Source organism: Pelophylax lessonae (assembly GCF_965119305.1).
Source record: "Pelophylax lessonae genome assembly, chromosome: 11".
NCBI classification, from domain to species: Eukaryota; Metazoa; Chordata; class Amphibia; order Anura; family Ranidae; genus Pelophylax; species Pelophylax lessonae.
The window spans coordinates 151,514,357-151,539,739 of NC_138778.1; the positions used below are offsets into that span (position 1 = coordinate 151,514,357).

The 25,383-nt window shown below is 45.4% G+C and overlaps 1 protein-coding gene across 3 annotated transcripts in view; it reads right to left on the reverse strand.

The window, feature by feature from the left end:
* Positions 1 to 8,276: 8,276 nt before the first annotated feature.
* The window catches only part of COPZ2 (COPI coat complex subunit zeta 2), a 143,538-nt gene continuing 126,431 nt past the window's right edge, over positions 8,277 to 25,383 (reverse strand). For all 3 annotated transcript variants that reach the window (XM_082271878.1, XM_082271876.1, XM_082271877.1), the window contains one exon: positions 8,277 to 8,535. In XM_082271878.1, the coding sequence (XP_082128004.1) occupies positions 8,446 to 8,535 (90 nt within the window). In that variant the 3' untranslated portion in view covers positions 8,277 to 8,445. The remainder of the gene's footprint in view (positions 8,536 to 25,383) is intronic.

Sequence of the window (25,383 nt, forward strand, 5' to 3'; positions counted from 1 at the left end):
GCAGGGCTGTGGGCATGGTACAGGAGATGGTACAGGTATGGTACAGGCATGGCACAGGAGATGGTACAGGCATGGCACAGGAGATGGTACAGGCATGGCACAGGAGATTGTACAGGCATGGTACAGGAGATGGTACAGGAGATTGTACAGGCATGGCACAGGAGATTGTACAGGCATGGCACAGATGGTACAGGAGATGCAGTGTTGCGGGCATGGTACAGGAGAATCTCCATGCCTTCAGCACTGCATCTACCGAGGAGATGCAGGGCCTGCGGAAGAGTCTCACTTACCTTTCCGCCTTTAAAAATTGTGCCGCCCGGCACCAACACGTCACCGTGCATGCGCCGTCTGCCCGGGAATAGCCAAATGTGTACGGGCCTTCCCGAGCGGCGGCAGCACATGCGAACTGACCGGAGAAAAGGTAAGTGAGACCGCGACTCGAGTATAATCTGGGGGGGCTTCTTCAACATAAAAAAACATGCTGAAAAAGTCGGCTTATGCGTGAGTATATACGGTAGTTAATAAAGAATAAGTTCACCTTTGGGAACATGTAACAATGTTCCCAGTGCTGCAGCCACTGCCCAAATTCCCCCCTCCCCACTGTAACAGCAGTACAGGCAGAGGTTCCCCTACTAGCTGTCACATTTTAAAATCAGCGCAGCCTTGCAGAGCTCCGCCTACATGACTGTGTCCTTCATTCACACAGCTCTGTGTCTGAATGAACTACAAGCCCTGACATCCTTTGTGGCTGTCAGCTTGTAGTTCTCAATGAACTACCACTGCATTGTGGATCACGTGGCAGTTAGTTGATATTTCTTGTCAGATTGTATCTGCTCACATACATCCCCTTCGAGCACACAGATACATGACAGATCTGCAGGAGTTCTGCATGGCACCTGCAATCTACTGATTTCTGGTGCAATGCTTTTCAGGCTCCAAAAAATAAATAAATAAAATGCTAATTTTTTTTACCTGCAAAAAATGTGCATTTGTTATTTTTTTCTAAAAAGTGAACTTATCCTTTAACTATAGCCTTAACTAAAATCTGTACACAGTATTCTTTGGACAGCTGCACTTCTAAATGAACTGTAATTATTACAATAACCCAAAGCTCAACAGCAGTAAACAGATGTACCAATTTTATTATATATATTATATTATTATATTATAAGAAAAAAAAAAAGTCTGCTCACACTGGGACTTACTCATATAGAAGATAATGGTCTCTTAGCCCGCTACACAAAATAACGGTACAAAACATGGTATAAATTAAACAAAAACACTCCAGAACACATAATATATAACAAAACACTAATACATTTTAAAAATGTTAGTTAATGAGTAATGAGTTAGTTTTAGCTGTGAATCAGTCTGTAGTATTTGAGAGCCTTTTCACACTGAGGCGCTTTAAAAGTGCCCATTAAACTCTGAGTGATTTTCAGGTGTTAGCGGTGCGCTTTTTTTATTTTATAGACACGCGACTCAAAAACTGCTTCAAGAACCATTTTTTTGGCGCGTTTCGGGCGCTTTTGAGGCGCTTCCCATTAATTTAAATGGAGAGGGGCGTTTTTGAGGTGCCTTATTTAGCGCTCCAAAGATGCTGCTTGCAGGATTGTTTTCACCGCCCCAGCAACGCACCGCCCCAGTGTGAAAGCATTCATTGATTTCAATGGGAATAGGTTTTCGTGAGCTTTTCAGGTGTTTTTTTTAGCGCCAAAGCACTTGAAAAACACCTTAGTGTGAAAGGGCTCTTAGTGTAGTGTAGTGGTTTAAAATGAACCTGAACTCAAAAATTGAAGATTTGCTGTCTTATAACATCTGCAAATGTCATTGTGTCATTGCGTATCCTAAAAAAATGTATCTTCCTCTTTCGTTTATTGACGGACACAGCTCCTGATATTCATAACCATGGGGTTATACTGCCCCCTACAGGAGTAGGACACTAGGCAGAAATTATAACTAGGAAATATATATATATATATATAGAAATTATATAAATTAACTATATAAATTAACTAGGCAGAAATTATGGCTACACCCATGGGCAGTCCCAAGGGGTATACTCCCTCTCCCTGCTATAGCCACTGTTCTGCTTAGTCAGGAGTAAGGACCTATTTCCTTGCTGGGATCTTGGTCCTGGCAAAATTTTTTTGATAGGAATTTTTATCTATAATCAGATCCAGTGGTCACCCCAGTCTGGCCAGCGAGCCACTGGGCAGGGCCTCGGTCCAAGATGCAGTGTTCCTCCTTGCCGACAGCCCCCTCATTTCGATGGAGAGGGGTTCTGGCTGGAGTGGTGCTGCCTGGTTCCTGGTATGTTGAGTAGCTGTCCCCCCTCTCCCCCTGGAGAGTTTTGGGGTGGACGTGGGCCCCTCCTTGGGACGGTCGGACCCCCAGGTTCCCCTCCTTCCCGCAGGCACCCCCCCTTGCCAAGTCCCTCATCCTTCCCCCCTCCTTCCACGCTGGGGCTATTTGGGTGGTCTAGCCACTTTCCTGGGATGGGGGCAGGGCGCTAACGGTCGATTGTGCGGCGAAGGGTTGTACCAGGCCCCCCGTCCTGCCTGGATCTGTCCTTGAGGCCTGGTCTCCCTCCTGGGTCCCTGTAAGCCTGTGTGTTTCTATACACAGCGGCCATGTTTGTGTAGTCGGACGGCCCTTGTCTTGTGGTCTGCCATTGGAAATAGCAGCTGCCATGACAGTGGAGCCCTGTGGGTGGCGATTTCGGTGGTGGGAGTCCCCCCTCATCCCCTGGTGCTGACTCTTGAATCATTTTACTTCCTCATCGCCATTCGTGTAATGCAGATTCTCCTGGTGGCTGCAGGTGCCTGTTTCTGTGGGTGGTGAGTCTGGTGGGGTCCTCTCCCTCTCTGCTGAGGATCGCTTGGTGTTTTGTGCCTGGCAACCGGGTGGTGCTGCCATCGCTGAGGGTGGTTGTACCTTAGCAGTGTGTTACACTTTTTGTGGGGTCCCCCTGGTGACTCATGAAGTCTTTGGAACACATTGCCCCACCTGACGCTGCAGGGCCCTCTGGGTACCAACCATCGATCCATGCACTGACAGCGGTCCTGGAGTCCCTTGTGTCAAACTCTGACCGAGTGGGCTAAGCTCCTATACCCTGACCTGGAGGGGGAAAAGCTCCCCCCTGCCTTTGCTGAGCTTGTGGACTAGCTGGTCCAGGGGCTGCAGTTGATCTGTGATGCCCCTTTGGATGCAGCTTCCCTGATGGCTCACTTCTCTGTTTTGGCAGTGGTCCTTCGGCGTGTTTTTTGGCTCAAGTGCTGGTCTGCTGATCAGACTACAAAAAAGGCCTTGACTGATCTTCCCTTTCAAGGAGATCGCCTGTTTGGAGCTACCCTGGATGACATCATTAATGGTCTCACAGGGGGGAAGAGTACTTTTCTTCCGCAGGCTATTAAGGGCCTCCAGGGTTCCAGCCCTCTCTGCCGTACACATTCCCAGGGTAGAAACTTGGCAGGCGGATTACCTCAGTCGGCAGGTGTTGGACCACGGGGACACGCTGGTGGCCCCGTGGGGTTAGTATAATCTAATATACGCCTTCCCTCCTCTCAAGCTTCTGCCAAGACTTCAACACAGGATCAAGGCAGAAGGGATGGCTTCGGACTGGCCTCGCCGTGCTTGGTACGCCGATCTGGTGTGGCTGGTCGCCGACATTCCTTGGCAGCTTCCTCTCAGGGAGGATCTGCTGTCCCAAGGATCCTGCTTTACAGTCGCTGGCTTTGACGACTTGGCTATTGAATACCAGGGCTGAAGGATATGGGTTTATCTGAGTCTGTGATTCCTACACTGTTGAAAGCTAGGAAATCTACCTCTAGAAAAATCTACCATTGTACGTGGAAGACGTACATTGTGTGGTGTGAGTCTCTTGGGGTTATTCCTCGCTCCTTCTCTGTGGCTCGGATCTTGACCTTCCTTCAACGGGGGGTTGAAAAGAAATTGGCCTTGAGTGCCATTAAGGGCCAGGTGTCAGCTTTGGCGGTTGTCTTCCAACGACCTTTGGCCACACACTCACTGGTGCGTTTCTTCAAGGTGTCCGACATTTTGTCCCTCCAGTTCAGGCTCCGTTGCCACCTTGGGATCTTAATTTGATGCTTTCAGCTCTACAGAAGCCTCCCTTTGAAAATATTTGTGAGATTCCCCTGCTTACTCTGTCCCAGAAGGTGGCCTTTTTAGTAGCTATCATCTCTGTGTGCAACGTGTTAGAACTGGCGTTGTTATCCTGTCGTTCACCTTACCTGGTGATTCACAGGGATAAGGTGGTTCTTCTCCCCTGTCCGTCGTTCCTTCCAAAGGTTGTCTCTGACTTTCATTTGAATGAAGACATTGTGTTGCCTTCCCTGTGTCCCAGGCCTAAACATCCGTTGGATATGGTCCGGGCAATTAGGGTGTACCTGGCAGCTATGGAGTCTTTCTCTCCTTGTGCTCATGGATGGACCTCGAAAAGGACTGCCCGCTTTCTCTGCAACCATTTCCAGATGGATCAGACAGATGGTGGTTCAGGCCTATTCCATCAGGGGTCAGGTTCCTCCTTTCCCTTTAAAGGCACACTCTACTAGGGCGCTTAGTGCCTACTGGGCTTTCCGTCATCAGGCGTCAGTAACGCAGGTTTGCAAGGCGGCCACCTGGTCATCGGTGCACACTTTTACAAAGTTTTATAAAGTGGATGTGTTGGCATCTGCGGATGCTTCTTTTGGCCGCAAGGTTTTGAAGGCTGCTGTTTAAGAGGAGCTGATCCTCTTTGAGAGTGTTGTTTTTTTCAGGTAGGCTCCAGTTGTTTGGTTGAGCTCCTGATGCCTGGTTGGCTAGTGTTTAGCCTTGGGAATTTTTTTTTTTTGTTATTCCCACCCCTCGTTTAACACTGCTTTGGGACGTCCCAATGGTTATGAATATCAGGAGCTGTGTCTGTCAATGAACAAAAGAGAAAATTGGATTTTTGACTTACCGTAAAATCCATTTCTCTGATATTCATTGACCAACACATCACCAACCCCTCTGTGGAGTTATAATTCTCCTGACACTGCTTGTAACAAAACTGAGTGGCTATAGCAGAGAGAGGAAGTATAGCCCCTGGGACTGCCCATGGGTGTAGCCAGAATTATTTTCTTCTTCGTGTTCTACTCCTGTAGGGGGCAGTATAACCCACTGGTTATGATAATCAGGAGCTGTGTCCGTCAATGAACATCAGAGGTGTGGATTTTACGGTAAATCATAAATCCCATTTTTGTCCTCCTGAAAAAAAAAAACATAGACTTCCAGACACGTCACTCTGCCTAGGCACTGCTGTTTTGTAACCCAATAGTCTGCAGAGTGACATTGTCTTACATTGCTGCCTGACTGCTAGATTTGGTATGAGATTTGATAATGTGAATACTGAGCTGCTCACTGTTCTCCTTGCTTGAGGGAAAGCTGTATCTGAGGACCTGCCCTCTGCTTCAATCAGTCACTTTTGATCTGTGCTTTCTACATCTCTACTGTTGCCTCTTGGGTATCCGTTATCAGATCACTATCAGAGGGCAGATCATCAAGGGAAAGCCTGTGACTCATTACAATGCAGAACTAGAAAAAAAATGTTTGACTTTCACATCACCAGAACATAGAAAGTTATATAAAATATCATCAAATTCATGAGAGTCTAACAGCTGCAGCAGCTTAATGGGGCTGGACAGTGCACCAAGCACTATATGTGTTTAGGCAGTATGTGCCCAGGGACAGATGCCCAGAACGCAAGCAGTCTGTGTTTTGCGTATTCTTCCCTGGGCTCCTACTGCCCCGAATGGAAGTACCACTGAGTGCACTGCCCATTTCTCTATAGCCACAGCAGCTGTCAGACTGCCTGCCACAGGGGATGGACAGCACTCCAGGACCACATGCACTAAATATAAAAGCCCAGCATACAAGGGGCTTTTACTCTGGGACTATACTTCCTGTCCTTTTTTGGGTGTTCCCACAATACACATTAGCGCAAATCAAGTATACTGTACACAAGTAAAACTGGCTCTTATGCATGGCAAGGCTTGTATATGCTCTTATCACATTCATTATAACATACTAACACAGGTTAAAATTGTTCAGACACACACAACTCCTTTAAGGGTCATTCTTATTTAGGCTTGACCAGGTTTCAAATAGGTTTGGGGCCTGTTGACTGGCTTTTGTTTGCATCAACGTTGTTTCTCTCTCCATAAAAATCTTTGGGAATACAAAGCTAGCATTATTTCTTTGCAAGTACACAAGAAAATTTAGGGTTGCTTTGGGCAACACAGTCCTTTTTCTCCAGATACTTTTATAGGTGAATGTGACAAATATGGGATATTTTACAAAAACCAAATGGTTTTGGGTAGCAATTCATACCTTAAAGTGGAATTCCAGTAAAAAAAATAAAATTCTGCCCTTGCTTAGTACGTTTAAAAACGAATACTTTTGTATTATGCATTTTCTTAATTGCTGATTGACTAAATTAGAAGCAACAATGTAACCTAAACAATCAGAAATCTCTTGAGGTTTGTTGACAACGGTGTGCCTGTGCAGCTGAATGTGGCTTCTCACAGGCACTTCCTTAAACCTTCCCCTGCTTTTGTGCAAGGATCAGAGCCTAGCTTCGGGTGGAGCTTTCCCGCCCTGCTCCACCCTTCTCCCACCTCGATAACTTCCTCCCTGGCTAGCATTCTTCGTGAACGTCCGCTGACTAGCTACGTCACTTTCAGAAATGGCATAACTAGCCAAAAAGGGACACGCCCAGGACCTGAAAGGGACAGAATAACCAGAATGGAAAAAGTGGGTATAAGGATTCAAATTTTGAACTTTTTACTAATGCGGATATTACAAAATAGTGGATTAAGGTTGATTGCTGCTTTTTGATGGTAATGCATTTCCTTCCACTTTAACCACTGAACTGAATGACTGGTATAGCATGGATGGCTAGTTCTGGGAGGCTGGGGAGTGGGTGGCATGCTCTGAGATCACAGTGTCTGGAGGACATGTGACGATGGCCCTACCTGTGACACTGCCCCCCCCACCTGTCCCATGGCCCCTGACCTGTGATACTGCCTCACACCTGCCCCGCTGCCCCCCATCTGTGACGCTGCCCCCCACCTGTCCTGCTTACCTCATTCCATGACACTTTCTCCTCCTGTTCAGCTGCCCCCCCCCTTTGATCCAGCTATCCCTCTCCTGTCACACTTCCCCCTTCCTGCAATGCTGCCCTTCTCCTGTGATACTCCCCCCTTCTGTCCCACTGCCCCCCTCCTGTCGGCCTGCCCCCCTTCTAACCCACTGCCCCCCACCTGTCCCACTTCCTCCTTCCTGTGGTAGGAGGAGATGGGACTGGAGGAGGAATGGGATGGAGGAGATGGGACTGGAGGAGAAGGACATGCAAGAGTACAGTGAGGACATGGGATGGAGAAGAAGGAGGACATAGGATGGTCTTTTGTGGGATGGCCAGTGAGTGGATTCAGTGGGGCAGCCAGTGGGCTGGCCCTGGGGAATGTTGGTGGTCAGGCCTGCGGGGCCCAGGCCTTATACTGTGTAAGGGGCCAGACAATTTCTGATGGCTGCCCTAGGCATATATACTGTTCATTGTATTGGTAAAATTGGTAAATATATATATATATATATATATATAACCAAACCTTGAACCGTCCTTCATATCTGATTGTCTTGCAAAATAAAATCAATCTCACACTGAGCCTATAGAGGGCATATATTCACGCAAAATAATTCAATTGTCAAATATACAGCCCAAGAAGTTCAACAAACTGCAAGTGTAATGTGGCAGCTCATTGGAAGGAGATTCGGTATTTGCATAAACAGGACATAAAGGTCATAATAACAGCACGCTGTTCATATATGCAGCTCATTGAATTGAAAAGACTGCCAATGTATTGTCTCCACTTGATGGATTTTTCCCCTGGATATTCCATCCAAGAGTATATTAACAGTTATATATGAAGCCAAATCCAATGATCTACAAATATATTGTGTAGATTGAAAAGTTAGGTAGTACATCACCAAATCCAGGTATATGTCATCGGATATAATAAGCCTCATACTAGAGATGTGACGGCTGCATATATTTCTTTCACAGTGTGCTGTGCATATCTATCCTGGCAGGAGTGTAGAGGCTATCCAAATGAAAGGAGGGCACCTGTTAGTAGCACCCACATTTGTGATGTATTTCTTGCTGATATGGTGACTTTTTCAGACAACATCTTTTTTAAGGTATAAAATGCTACCCAACACTTTTTGCTAATGTTGTTATATTTTAAAGTAGGGTACCCTTCAATTTTGTGATTATCCCAGCTGATAAGTAACTCTTTGTCATTCAAGATATGTAGACTTCACCTCCCATATACAAATTTATAGGTGAGGCTGTAAAAAAAGATTGATCACATGACATCCCCTGCCTGTACTCTGGTCAAGAACTCAGTATTAGTCTGTTCTTCTTTGGGGCTCTTTTTGTTCATTGCTGCCTGTGATATAATCAAACAGCACAAAGCCAAACGCTGGTTCTGAGATAGTCTGTAACAAAAAAGAAGAGTTTTATTGCAATACATTCATACATTGCTGTGACCATTGTTATTCAGAATTTTCGTTTCCTTAACTTTGGATATGCTGCATTGACCTATCTTTTAAAGAGTATTATTGCAATACTTCTAAGAGTAGAGGAGCCTAGGGTGGAAACCCAGGTTATATTTATGTCTGTATTCTCATTCTAGAGATTCACTCTTTTTTTCTGATTTCCTGTCTTGATGGCAAGCAGTCAGATGGACAGAAAATGATGGAAAATCTCCCCATATGATACAGCAATGGACATAAAAAATAGTTTTTTTCTTTCTAAGTAAACTGAAAAAAAAAAAGTTAAATCTGCTATTAGGTTCCTTTTTTTTATTTGCCTTCCTTCACTGTTGATGATCATTAAACTCATTTCTTTATGCCAATCCATGTGATATAGCTATACCCCTATATCCACCCACAGGACTTGTTTAAATCTATAAAAGGAAAGCTAGAGAAACCTCCCCTATTCGTCTTTTTGTCCTCAAGATTTGCACCCGCAAGACCGTGATGTTGCGATAAGTCCCTACCTGCCGACTGAGTCGGAGTCTGTCCTTGTTCAGCTTCTCCCAGGCACAATCCCACATTTTAGGTTACAAAATGCACCAAGAAGGGGAGCCCCTTCTTTTGGTCTTTTGGGGCTGAGGAGTTCTCTAACTATAGACATCAGAAGCTCATCTGTTGCACCTTAACTGGTGGTTAGTTGCTGGAGTCCATGCTGCATGTGTTTCTCTGCACACCTGAACTGGAGTTTGGTTGCTGGAGTCCATGCTGCATGTGTTTTCTCTGTACACCTGAGCTAAATCCTGGTGCTGGAGTTTTTTTCCTCCCTAGTCTATAACTTCATTAGGCTTCACCATTTTCCCTTTGTGGGAGCGATTTGTTTTTTTTTCTTTTGTCTGCAGTTTTACCTTTCATCTGTGGCTTTTCCTGTGACCAGCCTACATGCACGATCTGGTCCAGGTTTTGTAGTTGTTTCCAGTCTCAGGGCCGGCTATGGCAACCACGCATGCACTGTGAAGAGGGCCTCATGTGGTAACATTCTTTACTCTGGCATGTCCAGGCTCTCGCATGTGTGAGGTGGGTTTTGCACTGGAAATATCTTCTGTTTTCCCTTGCTTATGCTGCAGGTGAATGGGGGGGGAGGGGGAGGAGAAGGAGAGGTGATTCAGGCACATGTCTATGATCTGTTTTCCCTTTTCTTTCTGCCTAATAATGACATCCTTGCTCCAATAGGAACTTTCTGCCACATAGCCAAGACCTGCATATGCTCAGGTAGGGACCATCAGTCTGGTAAGTAAGAAGAGGAGTGCCTTTCATGAGCATGGCATTCGTCTTCTGGTGCAACCTAACCCACTCTCGCGCTTACCTAAGGTCAAGCTAAAAGAGCGTTGCCATGTCATGACAAGTCCAGCGTGGACAGCGGCTCATCCAGCCCCATAGGTCTTGCCCAGAAGGCGCAGAAAGTTACAAGTGAGTGTAGGTATTTCTCCTCCCCTGAGCGATAACATCGACAAAAGGGTAGGAACTGCTGGGTCTGTGGCGTGGACTTATTACCAGACTTACATGTCTGTGGATATTGCTGCTGAGACCTCTCTAAGGACAGGATACTGTGAGCCAGCAACTCCTGGCTCTTCATGGGCAAGTAGTGAGTCTCTGAGTTCTCCAACGTAAAGGACACAGCCCTGCAGATGAGTTTAGGGCATCACCGTTAGCCCTCCCAACCAAGGAGGCCCCAAGCCCATTACAGCCATCTTTATTCCCAGGGCACCTTTATCCAAGCCATTCACTGCTGCCTTACACCTGGCTTCACCAGAGGTAGAAGAGGGTTGTTGTCCTCCTTGAAGAGGCTAAGCAGGTTTTGAGTGTCTCTCGGGTCCAGTCATTCATTAGGGTGGTTAAGCAGGCCCGTAATGGGATGACCCAAATTACTGCCTTCAAAGTCAGAACATACTTCATGTTTCCAAGGCACAGCCTTCCATACTCCCCAATGAATGGAAAGGTGAAGAGGTAGATTCAAGAGAAGTGGCAGTAGTGATATGAAGTTTTACATAAGCAAGCAGCAGCAAAATTATACCCTACCCCGGAGGAAAATGGCAAATCTCTGGTCAAAAGAATGGTACTGCAACATGCCAACGCACTTAAAATGAGTTGCAGTAACACACACTTTACATCACTGCACCCTACTGCAAAGGTATGGACGCTACCATTGTGCATTTTGTCAGGAATGTTATTCTTTCCAGGGAAGATTCAGTTTCCATTGACTGTCTCCTCAATCGATGAATTGATGAATATCTAAGAGACTAAGGTCGAGAGGCAGGGGGGCACTTGTATGCCAGTGATCCCAGGACTACGTGGTAAGCGCAATACAGGTGGGACTCAGAATCTCAAGGTCACCATCACCTATGAATTTCTGAAAGAGCTGATTATTAGTGCTCATGGCGAGCTTAAGTGCTCGGCAGGTTTTGTGGATGAAGTGGCATTTATTAATGTTCCCCTAAAGCATTGCTGCATTTAGTGACAATGAATAGGTCTAAAAAGCCCAGTTCTTGGTCAACAAACCCATCCTCAGGCAGGGTGATCTTAGGTGCCTGTATGATGACAAAGTTTTTCCCTCTGACCAGAAGTTGTGACTATTTCAAGAGTGCTCACCACTAGTGTTGAGCGAACACGGACTGTATTATTCGTGTTCGTACCGAATAATTGGATTTTTTGTACCCGAACACGGACACGGACACTTTACTGTATGTTCGGGTAAAAATCCGTGTTCGGTCGTTTTATTTCCGGGTTTTGCATGCTTTGGCGCTCTTTTCATGGCGGGCTTTCAACAGCCAATCAACAATCGTTTAACTGGTGTGCCTTAAGCCATCCCAGCCATGCCTGCAAATGTCTCAGTAGCTGTGATTGGCCGTCTGAAGCATGTGACCAAGTCTTTATAAGTTCGAGGCAGCCGCAGCGGCGTCATTATGCTGCTTAGATTCAGGGACAGAGCACACATCAACGTGCTGGCTGCTGATTAGGGAAAGATAGGCAGGAAAAAACCATTTGTGTCCGGATAGAATTGAGGGACAGGTCGGAGTGTTTAGGCAGGGCGAGTTGTAGGCATTTTAGGGATAGAGTCTGCTGAATTATAGGGTCAGTGTCTTCTACAAACTACAATCGATATTGCTGTGTGGGGGGTGGGGTGAATCTGCACTCAATCCTGATCTACGATCTCTTCTCAATCCTGTTAGGGACAGAGTCTGCTGAATTTTAGGGAAACTGTGTTCTACAAACTACAATCGATATTGCTGTGTGGTGTGGGATTGGAGATAGGCAGGTGTCAGTGATCCACATCCATTTTTCTGTGTGTGAGCTGCAGTGAACACAATCTTTTTGGGCTGCAGTGAACACAATCTTTTTGGGCTGCAGTGAACACAATCTTTTTGGGCTGCAGTGAACACAATCTTTTTGGGCTGCAGTGAACACAATCTTTTTGGGCTGCAGTGAACACAATCTTTTTGGGGTGCAGTGAACAAAATCTTTTTGGGGTGCAGTGAACACAATCCTTTTTGGTGTGCAGTGAACACAATCTTTGTGGGGTGCAGTGAACAAAATCCTTTGTGAGCTGCAGTGAACACAATCTTTTTGGGCTGCAGTGAACACAATCTTTTTGGGCTGCAGTGAACACAATCTTTTTGGGCTGCAGTGAACACAATCTTTTTGGGCTGCAGTGAACACAATCTTTTTGGGGTGCAGTGAACAAAATCTTTTTGGGGTGCAGTGAACACAATCCTTTTTGGTGTGCAGTGAACACAATCTTTGTGGGGTGCAGTGAACAAAATCCTTTGTGGGGTGCAGTGAACACAATCTTTTTGGGGTGCAGTGAACAAAATCCTTTTTGGGGTGCAGTGAACAACATCCTTTTTGGGGTGCAGTGAACACAATCTTTTTGGGGTGCAGTGAACAAAATCCTTTGTGGGGTGCAGTGAACACAATCTTTTTGGGGTGGAGTGAACAACATCCTTTTTGGGGTGCAGTGAACAAAATCCTTTTTGGGGTGCAGTGAACAAAATCATTTTTGGGGTGCAGTGAACACAATCTTTTTGGGGTGCAGTGAACACAATCTTTGTGGGGTGCAGTGAACACAATCTTTTTGGGGTGGAGTGAACAACATCCTTTTTGGGGTGCAGTGAACAACATCCTTTTTGGGGTGCAGTGAACACAATCTTTTTGGGGTGCAGTGAACACAATCTTTGTGGGGTACAGTGAACAGAATCTTTGTGGGGTGCAGTGAACACAATCTTTGGGGGGTACAGTGAACACAATCTTTGTGAGGTGCAGTGAACACAATCTTTGTGGGGTGCAGTGAACACAATCATTGTGGGGTGCAGTGAACTCAATCTTTGTGGGGTACAGTGAACACAATCTCATACTTCTGAAGGTTTGAGGGTGCTGCCTGTTCCATACTCCCCCTACTCCTCATCTAGCCTTTTAGGGGTACAAACAATAGTAATTGGGGCCTAGTGTGGTTGTGTACGTGTGATATACATACACTTTTTTGGGATCATATTTTCTATTCCGCTATTTAATCAAAAACCTTTGGGGATCAGTTAAATTGGGGGATAGTCTGTGTTGGTACGTGTGAGAGAGATCCACCTTTCCAAGTTGTTGGGGTTCATCTCATACTTCTGAAGGTTTGAGGGTGCTGCCTGTTCCATACTCCCCCTACTCCTAGCCTTTTAGGGGTACAAACAATAGTAATTGGGGCCTAGTGTGGTTGTGTACGTGTGATATACATACACTTTTTTGGGATCATATTTTCTATTCCGCTATTTAATCAAAAACCTTTGGGGATCAGTTAAATTGGGGGATAGTCTGTGTTGGTACGTGTGAGAGAGATCCACCTTTCCAAGTTGTTGGGGTTCATCTCATACTTCTGAAGGTTTGAGGGTGCTGCCTGTTCCATACTCCCCCTACTCCTAGCCTTTTAGGGGTACAAACAATAGTAATTGGGGCCTAGTGTGGTTGTGTACGTGTGATATACATACACTTTTTTGGGATCATATTTTCTATTCCGCTATTTAATCAAAAACCTTTGGGGATCAGTTAAATTGGGGGATAGTCTGTGTTGGTACGTGTGAGAGAGATCCACCTTTCTAAGTTGTTGGGGTTCATCTCATACTTCTGAAGGTTTGAGGGTGCTGCCTGTTCCATACTCCCCCTACTCCTAGCCTTTTAGGGGTACAAACAATAGTAATTGGGGCCTAGTGTGGTTGTGTACGTGTGATATACATACACTTTTTTGGGATCATATTTTCTATTCCGCTATTTAATCAAAAACCTTTGGGGATCAGTTAAATTGGGGGATAGTCTGTGTTGGTACGTGTGAGAGAGATCCACCTTTCCAAGTTGTTGGGGTTCATCTCATACTTCTGAAGGTTTGAGGGTGCTGCCTGTTCCATACTCCCCCTACTCCTAGCCTTTTAGGGGTACAAACAATAGTAATTGGGGCCTAGTGTGGTTGTGTACGTGTGATATACATACACTTTTTTGGGATCATATTTTCTATTCCGCTATTTAATCAAAAACCTTTGGGGATCAGTTAAATTGGGGGATAGTCTGTGTTGGTACGTGTGAGAGAGATCCACCTTTCCAAGTTGTTGGGGTTCATCTCATACTTCTGAAGGTTTGAGGGTGCTGCCTGTTCCATACTCCCCCTACTCCTAGCCTTTTAGGGGTACAAACAATAGTAATTGGGGCCTAGTGTGGTTGTGTACGTGTGATATACATACACTTTTTTGGGATCATATTTTCTATTCCGCTATTTAATCAAAAACCTTTGGGGATCAGTTAAATTGGGGGATAGTCTGTGTTGGTACGTGTGAGAGAGATCCACCTTTCCAAGTTGTTGGGGTTCATCTCATACTTCTGAAGGTTTGAGGGTGCTGCCTGTTCCATACTCCCCCTACTCCTAGCCTTTTAGGGGTACAAACAATAGTAATTGGGGCCTAGTGTGGTTGTGTACGTGCGAGATACATACACTTTTTTTGATCATATTTCCTATTCCGCTATTCAATAAAAACCTTTGAGGATCAATTGAATTGCGGGATAGTCTGTGTCGGTACGTGTGAGAGAGATCCACCTTTCCAAGTTGTTGGGGTTCATCTCATACTTCTGAAGGTTTGAGGGTGCTGCCTGTTCCATACTCCCCCTACTCCTCATCTAGCCTTTTAGGGGTACAAACAATAGTAATTGGGGCCTAGTGTGGTTGTGTACGTGTGATATACATACACTTTTTTGGGATCATATTTTCTATTCCGCTATTTAATCAAAAACCTTTGGGGATCAGTTAAATTGGGGGATAGTCTGTGTTGGTACGTGTGAGAGAGATCCACCTTTCCAAGTTGTTGGGGTTCATCTCATACTTCTGAAGGTTTGAGGGTGCTGCCTGTTCCATACTCCCCCTACTCCTCATCTAGCCTTTTAGGGGTACAAACAATAGTAATTGGGGCCCAGTGTGGTTGTGTACGTGTGATATACATACACTTTTTTGGGATCATATTTTCTATTCCGCTATTTAATCAAAAACCTTTGGGGATCAGTTAAATTGGGGGATAGTCTGTGTCGGTACGTGTGAGAGAGATCCACCTTTCCAAGTTGTTGGGGTTCATCTCATACTTCTGAAGGTTTGAGGGTGCTGCCTGTTCCATACCCCCCCTACTCCTCATCTAGCCTTTTAGGGGTACAAACAATAGTAATTGGGGCCTAGTGTGGTTGTGTACGTGCGAGATACATACACTTTTTTTGATCATATTTCCTATTCCGCTATTCAATAAAAACCTTTGAGGATCAATTGAATTGCGGGATAGTCTGTGTCGGTACGTGTGAGAGAGATCCACCTTTCCAAGTTGTTGGGGTTCATCTCATACTTCTGAAGGTTTGAGGGTGCTGCCTGTTCCATACTCCCCCTACTCCTCATCTAGCCTTTTAGGGGTACAAACAATAGTAATTGGGGCCTAGTGTGGTTGTGTACGTGTGATATACATACACTTTTTTTGGATCATATTTTCTATTCCGCTATTTAATCAAAAACCTTTGGGGATCAGTTAAATTGGGGGATAGTCTGTGTTGGTACGTGTGAGAGAGATCCACCTTTCCAAGTTGTTGGGGTTCATCTCATACTTCTGAAGGTTTGAGGGTGCTGCCTGTTCCATACTCCCCCTACTCCTCATCTAGCCTTTTAGGGGTACAAACAATAGTAATTGGGGCCCAGTGTGGTTGTGTACGTGTGATATACATACACTTTTTTGGGATCATATTTTCTATTCCGCTATTTAATCAAAAACCTTTGGGGATCAGTTAAATTGGGGGATAGTCTGTGTTGGTACGTGTGAGAGAGATCCACCTTTCCAAGTTGTTGGGGTTCATCTCATACTTCTGAAGGTTTGAGGGTGCTGCCTGTTCCATACTCCCCCTACTCCTCATCTAGCCTTTTAGGGGTACAAACAATAGTAATTGGGGCCCAGTGTGGTTGTGTACGTGTGATATACATACACTTTTTTGGGATCATATTTTCTATTCCGCTATTTAATCAAAAACCTTTGGGGATCAGTTAAATTGGGGGATAGTCTGTGTCGGTACGTGTGAGAGAGATCCACCTTTCCAAGTTGTTGGGGTTCATCTCATACTTCTGAAGGTTTGAGGGTGCTGCCTGTTCCATACCCCCCCTACTCCTCATCTAGCCTTTTAGGGGTACAAACAATAGTAATTGGGGCCTAGTGTGGTTGTGTACGTGCGAGATACATACACTTTTTTTGATCATATTTCCTATTCCGCTATTCAATAAAAACCTTTGAGGATCAATTGAATTGCGGGATAGTCTGTGTCGGTACGTGTGAGAGAGATCCACCTTTCCAAGTTGTTGGGGTTCATCTCATACTTCTGAAGGTTTGAGGGTGCTGCCTGTTCCATACTCCCCCTACTCCTCATCTAGCCTTTTAGGGGTACAAACAATAGTAATTGGGGCCCAGTGTGGTTGTGTACGTGTGATATACATACACTTTTTTTGGATCATATTTTCTATTCCGCTATTTAATTTAACTGGGCCTCCATGCGAGACCTGTGTGCCTTGTTGCGCTGTTTTGAGTACTCCACCAACATGGCCAGTGGCAATGACGCCGTTCTCAGCTTAACTATCCCACTTCTATGCCTCCTTGAAAAAACAATTCGGGCGATGATGGAAGAGGATGTGGCACAGGATGAGGAGGAGGAGGAGGATGAAGAGGTAACATTTCCAAGGCTTTCAGGGCAGTCATTCGCAAGGGGCTCCGAGGGTGGGTTCCTGCACACGCAAACGCCAGGGACGCAATTGTCCAGCAGGGGCACAGTTCTGGAGGATGAGGAGGATGAGGAGGAGGAGGAGCTGGAGGAGGAGATGGAACCATGTTCACAGCAGGGTGGCACCCAGGCCAGCTCATGGCCATCACTGGTGCGTGGCTGGGGGGATACAGAGGACACGGACGATACACCTCCCACAGAGGACAGCCTTTCGTTGCCTCTGGGCAGCCTGGCACACATGAGCGATTACATGCTGCAGTGTCTCCACAACGACCGCCGAGTTGCCCACATTCTAACTTGTGCTGATTACTGGGTGGCCACGCTGCTGGATCCCCGTTACAAGGACAACGTACCGTCCTTAATTCACTCACTGGAGCGCGATCGCAAGATGCGCGAGTACAAGCGCACGCTGGTAGACGCCATGCTGCTGGCATTCCCATCTGACAGCGGGGCCACAGTGGAAGCACAAGGCAGAGGAGGAGGAGGAGGAGGTCGCCAACGCAACCAGGGCACCGCCAGCACCTCAGAAGGCAGGGTTAGCATGGCCGAAATGTGGAAAAGCTTTGTCAGCACGCCACAACAAACAGCAGCACCAGCAGCTCAGATGGAACGTCTTAGCAGGAGGCAGCATTTTACCAACATGGTGGAGCAGTATGTGTGCACACGCCTACATGTAGTGAATGACGGGTCTGCCCCCTTCAACTTCTGGGTCTCCAAATTGGGCACATGGCTTGAGCTTGCCCTTTACGCCTTGGAGGTGCTGGCGTGCCCTGCAGCCAGTGTATTATCTGAACGGGTATTTAGCACGGCTGGGGGCGTTATAACAGACAAGCGCAGCCGCCTGTCCAGAGACAATGTGGACAAGCTCACGTTCATTAAAATGAACCAGGCATGGATCCCACGGGACTTTTCCGTACCTTATGCAGAATAGCAATGGATACCGACCTTACCCACCCATTGTTCCATTTTTGCTCTTTCTCACTCTTTTGGGGTGTACCCTCATTTAAAATTTTTGAAAAGAAGCAGTGTTGGCTACCTCGTCCTCCTCCTCAGGGCCAGATTAATGTAGGGGCTATTGGAGCTGCAGCTCCAGGCCCCTACCTTTTATATAGGCCCCGGGTTGGCCATATTCACTGTTACCGCTCTTCTGTCACTTGTAAACACAGAAGTCTGGCTTCTATGCTCGCTTCCCCAGGCAGCACCCTCAGAACCTCCCCACACAGCGTGAAGGCCGGACAAGGAGGGACAGTTGGCGATGCATGGATGTGTTTATGGGCTTCAGAGACAGCATCCCATGTTGAATTAGGCATGCATGGCTGCACCCTTCCTCCTCTGGGTGCATGGCAAGGCACGGCCCTTAAGGCCCTTCAAAATCCTCAGCACCAAGCCCATGATGCTGTTAATCCGGCCCTGGTCCTCCTCCACCGCCGCTTCCACCTACACCGCCCATAGGTGTGCGCAGCCTATTGCATTAAGGTGTGCACCCCAAAGTTGAAATACACATGCATGTGTTTGCCAGCAGGGAGAGTAATGTATCGGGGCCATGTACCTGTAGGCAAGGAGAAATAGAGCAGAGCAGGTCCCAGGGAGATCTTTCCCATCTCCTCACTGGCAATGCTATGTGCCCTAGGTGATTAGGGTGTGCCCAGGCACACCCAGCACACCCTGTGCGCACGCCTATGTCACCGCCACATCCACCACCACCTCAACCTCCCTCCTACTCCATATGGGCCTCGTCCTTCAGAGATGAAGAAGAACATTGTTTTATTTTTCTGTTTTTTTTTTGTTGTTTTAAGTTATTTCCCTATCCACATTTGTTTGCAGAGCACTTGCCATGCTCTTAATTACGTTTTGCTGCCATTTGCAGCACTCTAGCCCTTTCCTTTGGTGTTTTAGAGCCATTTTAGTGCCTTAAAGTTCGGGTCCCCATTGACTTCAATGGGGTTCGGTGTCCGGGAAAAGTTCGGTAAAAGTCCGGGACACGGACCCGGACTTTTTTTTAAAGTTCGGCCGAACCCGTCGAACACGGACATCTAGGTGTTCGCTCAACCCTACTCACCACCGCTCAACACTGGATGTCCTCGGTTTGCTGTGCCGATGGATTATGCTCACAGTTGGCTCTTGATTGCCGTATAGCAGTGTTTAAATTTTATAGAGCGGCACACATGCTTGGTGGGTCAAACACTCTTTTTTGGTCATGATTAAAAGTCACATGTACAACCCAATGCTAAGCACTATTCCAAGAGCAATTGGTGGTTAGTCTGGCCTGCCTCCTCATAGGAGGTCAAGGTACCAGTGAGTTCTCTCTAGTTCTCTGCTAGTTTGGTCCACTCTACATTCCAGGACTCAAGATCCTTTTTTCCAGAATGGAAAACTCCAAGAGCGAATGGAAGGGTGATCAAAGGCACCTTTCTGAAGGATGCACAGCCATGGTCCTTTTCAATCCCTTCATCCCCTATAGGAGTTTTGTTGATGGGAGACCCCCCTTCCCCCTCAGGCTAGTGTGGTGGGGGCCAGGGTGGCTGATTGTGCGCACAGATGGTAAAGCTCATCTTTTGGGACCCATGGTTGCTTTCTACAGGAAAACTCTGTTACTTTTGGTGCTTCAGACATCACCCTCCAAAACATTTCTTCATTCTGACCAGAATAGCACATTCCATTAAGGATGTGGATGTTCTCTCTGATTACATCAATATTATACAACTGCAATGGGGAATAAATCTTAAGTCCTCTCTCTCAGAGAAATTTACAAGCTTTTATTCTCTTCTCGTACAGAGAAGACCGAAGACTGGTGTTGAATTTAAAGAAACTGAGTCTCAGTGAGAGATGGACATTTTCAGTTCTTGTGTCTTCCGTTTAGGGCTCTCCACCTCACAGATAACCTTTGTAGAAGTCTTAATCTCTGTGTAGCCCCTCTGAGGAAACAAGGGTGCTTTAAATCCATCATTATGATGGTATTCTACTGTTGGCTCAGAGTCCAGATGACCTACTAGTTCAAAAGGAGATTCTTCTGGCCATCCTGAGACATTGCAATGCAGGAGTCTCCTGGAAACGATGATGTCTTGCATCCCTAAGCTACCCTGGGCACACTGGATTCCAAAGAATTTCCTTTTTGCAATGAGGAAGGCAGCACTTGAGCTGATTCAAAGTGCTTCTCCGATGCAGAGGAGCCTCTGGTGATGGGTATGTCAGGGGACCCACACTTGATCCTGTCTGGTAGGTTCATTTTCCTGGGCCATTGTCACCACTGATGCCAGTACTGAGTTCCAAATAATTGGAAGATTTTACTCATGTCACTCCAGTATGGGACCAACCTCATCTGAGTCTGTTTGCATCACCATCCATTCACATGGTGCCTCTCTTCCTACCCTCACCCATTGGTGGAGAAAGTGGATGCTCTCACTGACCCAAGGAATAGTCATCTAGCAGATGTCTTTCCTCTACTGCCTTTGTTCCAGGGGAGAATGTTGTCTGAGGGTCTCACTGTAATTTACCCTAGCCATGGAACCTAGTCAGGGCTACGAACTTCAGCTACTAGTGTTTTCACAACACCTGTCTCAGGATGGGCTGGAAATTGAGAGGAAGGATTGGAGGACTTGGGCCCCCCTCTGGAAGTTGTTCTATCCTGGCAAAGGCTAAAGGCAAAAGGCTATTTACTCTAAAGCTTTTAACAAGTTCACAGTCTTCGCAGCTGAGCAGAATTTTGATCCTTTGCAACCCGGAGGTTGCCCAGTTGCTATAATTTCTTTACACAAATCTGGATTTGGGGCTCAGCCTAGCTTTATAAAAAGGCTTACATTTCAGCTTTCACAAGGGAAAATTGGCATGTGAGCTGCCAGGGGAACGCAGGGGATCTGCAAGCACTTGGGGCTACAGAGTTCTTCACCCTTTTCCTTCTGGACAAGTTGGGACCTATGCCCCTCGAGCACCTTTGCTCCCAAGGTGGCTTCTGTTTCCATCTTACAATTAAAGTGGCAGTTCCATCCTTTTCGGTAGAGACAGTACCTAACCTAAACTGGATGTTCCAAGTGTCTAAAATTCCTATCCTCAAGCAGCTTCCTAGCTAAAATGCTCTGGAAGGCTGTTTGTGTTTCCATCAGGCAATTTTGGAGGGGGAACCTACAGCAAAACCTTGTCATCTTGGAGAGTAAAGGTCATCCAGAAAACTTATAGTGCAGCCAGGCAAGAGCCCCCAGTAGTGATAGAGGCTCATTCAGCTAGGTCTATTTTTACGTCTTTAAGTTTGGGCAACATATGCAAAATGTCTATGGAGACACCTGCACAGCAGCAGGGTGGTTGGTGCAGTGCACCTGCCTCAGGAAAGATCCAGGGGCTCGTACATCAATGGACTTCGAAGGAATGACGGTCCAGGCTTCCATGTCCATTATAATGAAGTTTGATTATACATTTTTGCCCTTCCTGTTTATCTCAATATTTATCACATGTATGCGGCCATGTTGGCATTAAGAAAATGGAAAATTTTATCAAATACTGTAATTTTCCTTTTTGCCTGACGCCAATCCATGGCAGCAAAGAAACCTCCCTTTTTTATCTTATTTTTATGGAGAATGGGGGAGGTTGCTCTAGCTTTCCTTTTATAGGTTTAAACAGGTCCAGTAGGTGGATATAGTAGCGAAGCTATAGAACATGTATGCTGCCATGGATTGGTGTCAGGGAAGGAAAATTACGGTAAGTATTTCATACAGTCTTCCGTTTTCTTGTCTTGGTTTCCCAAGAATAACGTAGGGGAAATACTCCCAGTATACTCCCAACTGGAGTTGGACTTTTCTTCCTTCTTGACAAGCAGCAGACAGAGCAGGAAGTGAGGCAAAATCTACCCAATGCGTACAAAGACAGCAACTAAAACTTGTGTTAAGTAAGGGGGAGAGTTAAATGTCTGCCAGGTTTTTATTATTGCCTGGATCCCCAGCTTGTAAAGATCCCCCTTATTTCCTATCTGGAGGTCGGGTGTTGAAGAGAACAGTAAGTATGTAGAAATCTCTACAATACGGACTTGGACATAAAAACCTGATAAAAGTGGTGACCCTTCCTAAACGTTTAACTAAATGACTGGATCCCTGAATGACTCCTATTGGAAATCTTCATACCACTGCTGTCTGTACTGTTTTATAATGATTTTATGAATATTTTGTAGCAAATAATGTTTTTCAGATAAGTCGGTTGTCTTTGTTTTCCAATTAAGAAGCTTTTAGAGTATGTTAGAGGGGCGGAGTTAAGCGTTACATCCTGTATAAATACTTAACACTTCCCATAACAATAAAGGAAAGCTATATTAGAGAATAAGAAAGCTGCAATTGCTAACCTATGCACAAGTAAAGCATGAGTTCTTTTGAAAGTGAAAATACATTTTATTTTAATTCAGGTTCAATTTTTTAAATCATACTTTTTAACTGTTTAATATACAATGTATATACTGTGTGTGTGTATGTAGATATATATATACTGTATATATCTACATTCACATACAGTATTTCACAAAAGTGAGTACACCCTTCACATTTTTGTAAATATTTTATTATATCTTTTCATGTGACAACACTGAAGAAATGACACTTTTCTACAATGTAAAGTAGTAAGTGTACAGCTTGTATAACAGTGTATATTTACTGTCCCCTCAAAATAACTTAACACATAGCCATTAATATCTAAACGGCTGGCAACAAAGGTGAGTACACCATAAGTGAAAATGTCCAAATTGGGCTCAATTAGCCATTTTCCTTCACCGGTTCATGTGACTCCTTAGTGTTACAAGGTCACAGGTGTGAACGGGGAGCAGGTGTTAAATTTGGTGTTATCACTCTCATTCTCTCATACTGGTCACTGGAAGTTCAACATGGCATCTCATGGCAAAGAACTCTTTAAGGATCTGAAAAAAAGAATTGTTGCTCTACATAACGATTGCCAAGACCCTGAAACTAAGTTGCAGCACGGTGGCCAACATAGCACCTCATGGCAAAGAACTCTCTGAGGATCTGAAAAAAGAAATGTTGCTCTACATAAAGATGGCCTAGGCTATAAGAAGATTACCAAGACCCTTACACTGAGCTGCAGCATGTGGCCAAGATCATACAGTGGTTTAACAGGACAGGTTCCACTCAGAACAGGCCTCGCCATGGTTGACCAAAGAAGTTGAGTGCATGTGCTCAGAATCATATCCAGAGATGGCCTTTGGGAAATAGACGTATGAGTGCTGCCAGCATTGCTGCTGAGGTTGAAGGGGTGGGGTGTCAGCCTGTCAGTGCTCAGACCATGCGCTGCACACTGCATCAAATTAGTCTGCATGGCTGTCGTCCTGGAAGGAAGCCTCTTCTAAAGATGATGCACAAGAAAGCCGTAAACTGTTTGCTGAAGACAAGCAGACTAAGGACATGGATTACTGGAAGCACGTCCTGTGGTCTGATGAGACAAAGATAAACTTGTTTGGTTCAGATGGTGTCAAGCGTGTGTGGTGGCAACCTGGTAAGGAGTAAAAAGACAAGTGTGTCTTGCCTACAGTCAAGCATGGTGGTGGGAGTTTCATGGTCAAGCACTGGGGAGCTACAGTTTATTGAGAGAACCATGAATGCCAATATGTACTGTGACATACTGAAGCAGAACATGATCCCCTCCCTTCGGAGACTGGGCCGCAGGGCAGTATTCCAACATGATAACGACCCAAACACACCTCCAAGATGTCCACTGCCTTGCTATAGAAGCTTAGGGTAAAGGCGATGGACTGGCCAAGCATGCCTCCACACCTAAACCCTATTGAGCATCTGTGGGGCATGCTCAAACGGAAGGTGGAAGAGCGCAAGGTCTCTAACATCCACCAGCTCTGTGATGTCGTCATGGAGGAGTGGAAGAGGACTCCAGTGGCAACCTGTGAAGCTCTGGTGAACTCCATGCCCAAGAGGGTTAAGGCAATGCTGGAAAATAATGGTGGCCACACAAACTATTGACACTTTGGGCCCAATTTAAACATTTCAACTTAGGGGTGTACTCACTTGTTGCCTGTGGTTTAGACATTAATGGCTGTGTGTTGAGTTATTTTGAGGGAACAGCAAATTTACACTGTTATACCAGCTATACACTCACTAATTTACATTGTAGCAAAGTGTCATTTCTACCGTTGTTTGTCACAAGAAAAGATATAATAAAACATTTTATATATATATATATATATATATATATATATATATATATATATATATATATATAACATTTTTAATGTTTTAACAGAATTGAGAGGTATGTGTTATTAGGTTTATGCGATAGTTCCAGGACAACATCAACGGTGTGTAGGACCCCAGAAGATCAAAGGTCAACCTTTATTAGTGTGGCTACATTATTGAATATATTTAGTATATACAGTGGAACCTTGGTTTACGAGTGCCTTTGTTTACGAGCATTTTGAAAGACGAGCAACATTTTTTAAAAAAATCTGTCTTGGTATACGAGCACTGTCTTGATATACGAGCAGTTTTATTACACTATAACCATGCCATCCCCTCTGTTAATGCCCTCTGTCACATGTTATTATGTGTCCCAGTGCTTCTACTGTATGTGAAGATGCCGATATGTACTTATCAAAGTGTTTCCCTGCACTTACTTTGTACGATTCCTGTCCCTGTGTCTCTCTCTGGTTTCCGTCCCCTCTGCTATCCCCGGCGGGAGGGGCCGATCACTCCTCCTGACGTCATCTGAGGAGGAGGGGGAGGAGAGCTGCAGAGCAGGACTAAGTAATCACACAGTGCCACAGACTCTCTAATAAAGTATAAATCAGCATTTGTTGTGTGCAGTGCAGGCACAGGGACACATGATGTTATTTAACAGAGGAGATGGCATACTTTTACTGCACAGGAATGTACTTTATATATAATACAGCATATCTTTATTCATTACATTAAATGCTTGTGGAACGAATCATCTGAGTTTCAATGCTTTCCTATGGGAAAACTTGCTTTGATATACGAGTGTTTTGGATTACAAGCAAGCTGCTGGAACCAATTATACTCGCAAACCAAGGTTCCACTGTATTGGTAGATGCTCATCATTGGTCTTTGCATTATAATTGAATGCCAAACTCCAGCAGGGCCATCTTAATAGCATCGGGGGCCCACAGGCAAATAATGCACTAGGGCCCCTCCCAGCCTGACTCAATTTACGCACCTATTCTCAACAATTAAAGTATAAACAGGATAGAATTAAACATATATTTATTAATACTTTCAATAAAATCCATCCAAGAAAACATGCCATACATCAAAGACTAATCAACACAAAGGGCACAGTACAGGGGGAGGCAGGAGGGCACATTAGTTTCCCTTGCTAAGTGCCGGAAGAGCACTGCAAACTGCAGGAGGAAAATAGTGGGGAAGATGTCATTCCAATTGCAAATTCAGGCCAGGTACAGGCTGCTGCTGTCCTTGCAGCCCAGAATCCTGGATACTGCCTGGGACACAGCCAGCCCATGACAGCTAGACTGCGGCAAAATTG